The sequence below is a fragment of the Charadrius vociferus genome, unplaced genomic scaffold, assembly GCF_000708025.1.
Source record: "Charadrius vociferus isolate BGI_N301 unplaced genomic scaffold, ASM70802v2 scaffold385, whole genome shotgun sequence".
NCBI classification, from domain to species: domain Eukaryota; kingdom Metazoa; phylum Chordata; class Aves; order Charadriiformes; family Charadriidae; genus Charadrius; species Charadrius vociferus.
The window spans coordinates 2,118,324-2,126,155 of record NW_009648925.1 but is presented as its reverse complement, the minus strand read 5'-3'; the positions used below and the strand labels follow the sequence as shown (position 1 = coordinate 2,126,155).

The 7,832-nt window shown below is 49.6% G+C and overlaps 1 protein-coding gene across 1 annotated transcript in view; it reads right to left on the bottom strand.

Annotated features, from left to right (window-relative positions):
* SLC12A8 (solute carrier family 12, member 8) overlaps positions 1-7,310 on the bottom strand; it is a 50,907-nt gene extending 43,597 nt beyond the window's left edge. Inside the window, exons 1-3 of the mRNA XM_009887267.1 lie at positions 7,242-7,310; positions 6,286-6,432; positions 3,177-3,368 (exon numbers count right to left, since the gene is read on the bottom strand). Of these exons, the coding sequence (XP_009885569.1) occupies positions 3,177-3,368; positions 6,286-6,432; positions 7,242-7,310 (408 nt within the window). The remainder of the gene's footprint in view (positions 1-3,176; positions 3,369-6,285; positions 6,433-7,241) is intronic.
* Between the last annotated feature and the right edge of the window lie 522 nt (positions 7,311-7,832).

The following is a 7,832-nucleotide window of genomic DNA, read 5'->3' as shown; positions in this document are numbered from 1 at the left end:
ACCTCTCTGGGCAGCCTGTGCCAGTGCTCTGCCACCCTCAAAGTAAAGAAGTTCCTCCTCATGTTTAGATGGAACTTCCTATGTTCAAGTTTGTGCCCATTACCTCTTGTCCTGTCACTGGGCACCACTGAAAACAGACTGTTCCCATCCCCCTGGCACCCTCCGTTTAACTATTTCTAAGTATTGATAAGATCCCCCCTCAGTCTTCTTTTCTCTGGACTAAAAAGACCCAACTGCCTCAGCCTTTCCTCATAAGAAAGATGCTCCAATCCCCTAATCATCTCTGTAGCCCTACTTTGAAGCTTAAAAACCAGGACATTTCCCTCCAGAGGTTCCCACTTGCCAACATTTCAGCAACAACCCTTTCCAGCGCATGGCATCCCCGGCAAACCAGGTCGGGGCACACAGAGGCACACTGGCACAGGTGGTGTGACCTTGGGTCCTGCAACCCCACTATCCCCGTCCACGGACAAGGGATGTGCAGAACAGCTCCCACATGACTGGAAGGGAGAAAACCCCACCCAAGCCAGCAAGAGTCAGAGCAGACCCCTCCTTCACCGTAGATCCCGCTTGGACCAACCCAGCAGCGCTCCACTGAGGGTGATCAGGACAACCTGACCCACACCAGGAGCTGCAGGTTCACATGTGGTTTTCAGCAAGCAAGGTGTGTGGGATTCACCTGTTCAGACTCAAAGACCTACAATTTGGAGATCCCGGTGAAAGATTCCCTTCCACCATAGGCAGACACTTAGCAGAAATCAGGTGAACTACATTCTGAAAGTCTCTCTCTCCTTGCTGGTAGCCCCACTGTGAATGTCTCCACCATAGATGCCTCGGACTCTGCAAGGTAGTCCCCAAATAAGTGGATGTATTCTTGTTTACTTGTGCTTAGCATGGCCTACACCACCACTGAGCAGATCACGCACGTCCTACATGGGTGCTGCCTCCTGAAAACAGGTCACTCCTGAGCTAGCAGAGGACAATGCCTCACGCCAGCACAGCTCCGCTTGGGGCACCCACAAAAACTGCACTTGAGACCTGAAGCCAAAAAAAAGCCCCAAACAGAACCTAACGCCAATAAACACATTAAAACCAGGTGCAGCTCTTGCCCCTCACATGAGGAAAAGCCCTGTAGCCAGAAAGCAGTATCACCCCAATTCCCTGTACCTGACCAACACCAACTTTTGAAGAAGTTAGGTTTTCTCAACTAAATCAGTTTTCTTTCCTTTCATGCCAAGGACGGCAACATGCAAGGACACTCTGAAGGGAGCAGAGCAGAGCAAGACTCCTTGAAGCCTTTCCTCTCACGAACCACGAGCATCACCAGCAGAAAGGAGGAACTGGATGCCCACAAACACCCCGCTGCTCCGCAGACAGCGATGGCCAGGGCCCCAGCGGCACTGTGACATGGGCTGGTTTCTCACGCACTACCTGTCTTCAAATCAGAACCGAGTTCCAGGCTGAAATTTGTAGAAGTCAGTCCCTTACGAGCCTTTGTAAACCACACACTTTGCTGGGCGAGGAACATAATTGATTTTCAACACCCAGACAAGTACTGCCACGATCTTTGTTTTTGGGATTTTAGGGCTGGACCCTGGAAAACCTCTGCTTGCACAGACAGGTCTTATTGCAAACCACTCCAGGAAAGGAGACTGCAGAGAAAAGCACTGAACCCCAGCCTCATGGTTAGAACTGCAGTGACCAAACACACACTGGTCTCTGTAGGACCTAGTAGACACGTGCTGCATCATTTAGGGCAATCTGTTTAAGCCTCTCCTCTGGAGCATCCCAGGAGGACAGCAAAACCCAACCGGGTCTCAGCTCACTTTGGCTGATGCAGCAGGAGCCCATTTCTGCAGCAGCCCCAGGGCACTGACCCAACTCTTGTCTCCCAAGGCACCACCGGCACGTGGCCAGTCATTCCCCACTTGCCCCAGTCAGACCAGGGAACGAGGAATACCCCCATTTCTGGCCAGACTCGCCTCGTGACGGAGGTTACATGAGCATCTTGTAGCAGGGGAGCAGCCTGCAGCTGGTGCAAAGTACGTTGGGCAGAAAACACGGCCAAAGAGAAGGGAAAGGCATCGGCTTTCGGGAGCGGGCAAAGCACTCCGAAGCGAGCTGCCAGCTCCCACCCCTCAGCCCCCCATGCACCCGGGATGAGGAGGCAGGGGCCGGAGCGGCCGCAGCTCAGCTTTTACAACCCTCAGGACAGGCTGCAACCTGATTGCTTTCCCAGCCGGGGTCCGCTCGGAGAGCCAGAGTGGAAAATATGACAGGAAGGATTCTCATGTGTGGCCCATTTCCATATCTTGGCTTGTAACTGCGTTCAGTTTGTATTTTATGGACACTTGCTTTTAATCTGGAGTGAAAGGAGAAGAGGGGATTATTTTTGGTTTGGGGGTTTTTAAGGGTTTTCGGAGGTTGCTGCAAGCCAGTCAGTTAAAAACAAACTTCAATAAAAATGCTTCTCTGCTCACCACATTTTATACTGTTCATAACATCTTTATGGGGGGAGGGGGTTAAGTTACTGCAGGTTTAAGGGATTACTTTCCAGTTTTTATGTTTACGACTTGTGTATTTCAGTGCTTCACCACCACGACCAGCTCCTTGGGGCCTTTCAGAAAACCCAGAGCTGTGACTTTGGGATCTCAAGAAGTCAATTAGCTGTGGCCCCTACCGCTGCACAGCTCTCCTCCTACACCAGCTCCACTTCTGCTGGCTCCCGCGGAGAAGCAGCCAAGACTTGCCCAGTCCCTAAGGGCACAGAGAGCACGCCGAGGCCAACCTGCCAGCCCACAGCCGCTTGCTGTGCTGTAGGTGGCCACCCTGGCTTCTCCAGCTTTCATTTCAGTCAAGTCTCTCACCAGCAAGGGCATGTCCTGGCAACTGGGGTAATTTGGGATGGAAGGGCATGGCCTGCACGCTTCGCTTGTTCAGACACCCAGTTCCTCCACCCTTGTGACCCATGCCAGGCAGTGTATGGCCATGCACAGGCTTGCTCTTGGGGAGCAGAGTGGGGCTGAACTCTCCCCATGCTGTCCAGCATACTGGAGCATTACTCAGATTTTACTTGGAGCATTAATTCCTGCAGCAGGAAAGCACAAGATTAATATCTGCATTGCAAAGTTTCTAAATTTTCTTTAAATAACTTTTTTTTTTTTTTTTTTAATTACCTGGCCAAAAATATAAAGGAGTCCAATGGTCCCCCCTACTTGACCTCCAAGGACAGTAGAAATCATGGAGTAGACTCCTCCACTTCCGATGCTGCACTTCTCACACACCCCAATTCCAGATAAGACTGTCACCAGGGCAACCAGGATGACAAAGGACACCAGAAACATGCCCATTACAATGCCAGTGTTTCCCTGGAATGAAAAAAAAAAAAAAAAGTCAAATAAAGATCAAGTCACACCAACTCTGTTGAGTCAGAAAAAGGACCTATCGGCTTCTGGTAACCAGTGATCAATAATTCTGGAGTCATTAGATTAAAAGAAAAAAAAACACACACACACACCTGCTTACCTAATTAACATAACTGATTTCCAAATTTACCATTCCTGTTAGCACCCCTTTGAAGACCTGCCTCATCCTGAGCCTGGACAGACCTTTGCATGAGCAGGTTCTGCTCCATCACTGGGTTCCTGCATGAATCGCTGATTTTGTCCTCTGGTTTAAAAAGAATGATGTCAAACAATGATTCATCCACCACGGGCAGTGGATCACTGCCTATTTGAATGTTTTAGAATGACATGCTTAAAAAAAAAAAAAAGCCAAATAAAAAAACCCACTTTCACAACAAAAAAAGTAGTTTCAAAATTGAACCTCTGGGATTTGCAACAGCTGATTTATTAACAGCACCAGGCTCGCATTTTAATTTTTCAGAACGTTTACCTTTAAAAGCTCTGATCTTCCCAGACAATGAGATACCAAAGAACAAAACCCCAAAGGCAACGCGGCGTGGAAGATAAACAACACTCTTACAAACCGGTGGGCGCTGGACCTTATCCGCAGGACGCACGCCGAGCGGCAGGCGGCTCTCGCCCTCCCTGTGCTCGGGGCAGTTCTGTGCAGAGGATTCAGCCCCACTGAAAAAAAAAACCCACCTTATTCCCGCTCGGGGCAGAGGGAGGGCCCTGGGAGGAGCTGCTGCCCCAGCCATGGTCCCGCTGGGGGTGAGGAGCAAAAGCTTCCGAACAAACCCACCCGCAGGACCCCGCTGGCAGCTTTAACGCCCAGCATCCCCCCTAGTTTTGAGGGTTCCATCTGCCATTTAGGTCAGATTTTCAGAAAGCGAAGGCGCTCAGTACCTCCAAAAGCATTCAGGCAGCACTTCTGAGCTCCAGACCTTCCAACCCTCTCGCACACGGCTGTAATTTGTTTTCCAGGGTCAAAAGTTTCCCCCCTCCCCATGCTCCAGCCCACCTTCCCCTGCTGACAAATCGCTCAGCCTGGTGCGCAGTGATTCCAACTGCACGATCAGAAATCTCCTCCAGTGCCCAGCGCTTCGTTAACGTCTGGCTTCCCTTCCCCTCCTCATATTACGGGCCGCGTCCGCATCCCTCCTTTCCAACCTTGTTCCCGCGATGCTCATTTCAGAGGTCACGCGAGCCTCAATGGGCTTTGTTTATGACCAGCACTAAAAGGCTGCTTCTCAGCTTTGGGGTTGGTTGAAATCCCAGATATTTTTTTTTTCTTTTCTCTCTCTCTTTTTTTTTTTTTGTGAAACAACAGAAACATATTCAGGATGTTGCTATCATCATAAAACCCTATTTTGGTTCAGCATCCCGCTGCCTTTGACAGGGGCTTTATCTGGTCAGTAGGGAACGGAGCCAAGGTTTGCTCTAAACGCAGCTGCTGGCTGGGTCAGCACCACAGCCCATACTCCTTTTTTAAAAGGACAATTGTTTTTTCTTCAACAGCTTACCCTCAGGTTAAAAGGGTTAATAAATACGACACGCTTCAGTTAAAAAAAAAAAGGCACACCCACACAAACATACACGTAAGCCTTGGGCTTTTCCAGAATCTGCTGGTGGCACCAGGCTACGGCAGCAGCTCGTTAATGGGCAACCCACTGGTTCCCACAGAAGAAAGGGTTAACGTGAAGATGAGGGAGGAAGGCTGGGCTCACAACAACAACAGCAAGCAGAGAAAGTGGGAAGAAAAAGCCTCCATTAGACATCGATGCCTATCTATGCATTCCTGGGTTAGTGCAGCTCTACAATAGCTGTAGAGAATCTACAAGATTAGCAAGATGGCAAGATTAGGCTCCCCTGGAATTGCAAAGCTCTAACAGCCCCGGCTCTGGAAATTTATAGTGAAAGCCTGACTCCATGAACAGCTCAACAGATGACTGTCCTCTGCCAGGGGAGCTCTCTGCCAACCCCGACTTCTCCTCCCTTCCCTTTTATGCTAGCTTCCAGCTGTTTCAGTTTTTCTTCTGTTTACTGGCTTTATTTTTATTTGTGTTCGCTCCAGCAGTAAGTTGCTTTCAAAGGAGATATGGAGGAAATAAGATCAGGAGGAAAAGGGAGCCAGGAGAATCATCCCGATTTCTCCACCATGACGGCTGCAGCTCCCCTCACAGCCTCCAGCAAAGCCGTTTTCCATACAGAGTGGAAGTGTCTTCCTGTGCCTTTTGGAAGATGTCCACCATGCCTGTGACACAAACTCGTGCCTGTGACATGAACTCTCCCCAAAGCTCAAATTCCACACGTCCCTGGAGGAGTTTTTCTTCTTCTAAGGGGAAATTTTAAGGAACAATACAACATTTTGCAGCAGGAGGGAAGCAGAGACACTATTCCAGGCTCTGACCCTGAGTTAGATACTACTCTGGATCCACAAGTGGAAGTCCCTTTGATAGTGATGACAATTTCACCTGACCAAGGATCACCACTCAAGACATCGGGGACTCCAATACTGACATGTTTGGAAGAGACCTGCTTCAGTGGGGTTGGGAAGATGGCCGAGTAGCTCCATCTGCGGCAATATGCTTTACCTGGAAAATGGTTATTTCACCTCTACAATACAACACTAGGGTGTGCCTGGTCATTGTCAAGGTTGGTTGTGGTGTTTTCCTTTTGCTTTCCTAAAGCTAAAATAGGAAACCACTTATAAAGACCACTTCAGCTTTCCATTTTAGTGAAACTTCCTGAAATGCTACAAAATACCAGCTCACTGCCTACAACGAGCAGTGCAGAATCCAAAACACCTGCGAGACACGAGGTCAGGAGGTGAGGAGGAAAATGCCTCTTCACATGTTCAACCAAGTCAGTGCTCACTCACCACGAGCCATCCTGTCCTCAGGAAAAGAACCACTCCGAAAATGTTGATCATGCAGGAGGTGAAGACGCCATCCCACGTTCCAAAAAGCACCGGCTCCCACACAAACAGCTGGATCTTCCACCAGGGCTTGCTCTGCGTTTGAGATACCTAGAGGAAAGCAAAGCCTTTGGTTTTACCTCTTGTACTTTACAGGCAGGCTGCAGAAGTGGTGCAAAAGCCAGCCACCAACGGTGGGATGGCCACCAACAGCTGCTGAGACACCACTTTGCCGCAAGTTATCTCTAAGATGAAAGGGCAGCAGAGCTGTTGGGATCCCTGAGCCCTTAAAGAGAGGGTTCCTTGTAATACCCTATTTATATTCTTGTAGGATAAGCAGCAACAGAATCCTACGTAGTCACAGTGAATTAACCCCGTTGATGAACCAAAAACACCATTCAAGGGGTTCTTTCCAGAGCCTGCAGCTATACATTTTATGTCCTTCTGGCCCTGCCAAGCAACTCACTAAGACAAGCAGGGTCCTCAGTGCACTGGACAAGTCTCTTAGATGAGACGACAAACCAGGCTGGACTAACTGGGACTGACAGAGTAGGTTAAGATGGCCTACCCATCACATACAGCCACCTCCAACAGATCTGGGGACCCGGACACTACATTTCTAGAGGAGACACAGGACTCTGGTACTTGGGGCACCAGTGAATTTCAGAGCTGCTGGAACCAAGAGCTGAAACTCCAGAGAAAGTGCAGTCTTTCTATTGCAACTGTTTTCTCCTGCCTTCTGGAAACCAAGTCCCATCTTTCCCTTTCTAAATAATACTCCTCAGGTTTACACAGCAAAAAAGAAAGGCGGTTTTGCTCCTCCAGTCCTGTTTACCTGCCACAGGGGTGACCAGCAGGACGTACAGAGACCGCCAAAGATGGAAACTTGGGCTACGAAGGGAAATGTCTCTCCAACATACCTGCTGTGCTTCCTCATGGAACAGCTCTTGGACATATCCCTCACTTCTGGCACCATTCAGGCTGAACATGGTATCCTTCGCCTTGCCTCCACCTTCCCAACGCGCGGCTCTAACACTACAACAGGCGAGGCTGATCTCAGCAGAAGGTCAGCTATTCTCCTCCGTCAAACTCCTGCGGTGCTGGATCCTCCGTTGTAGAAGATTCATGATTTTATTGCACTTACTGTGAAAGCAGGAAAGACAGAGGACACTGCTGTTGCTTTCTTAGTCAGCACAAGGCTATTACCTAGACGGAACTGAGAGCAGCTCATAGCAGATGCTGAACCCCAGAGTGACACCAGAGCAAGTAGAGGGCAATACTCCTCCCGCACCCTCCCCAGGCCTGCCCACGGCACAGGCTCTATCATCAGCCTGTGGTGGGTTGACCCCAGCTGGACATCAGTTGCCCACCAAAGCCACTCTCTCATTCCCCTCCACAGCAGGATGGGGGAGAAAAAAATATAATGAAAGGCTCATGGGTCGAGATAAGGATAGGGAGACCACTCAGCAATTACCATCATGGGTAAAACAGACTCCAGTTAGGGAAAATTC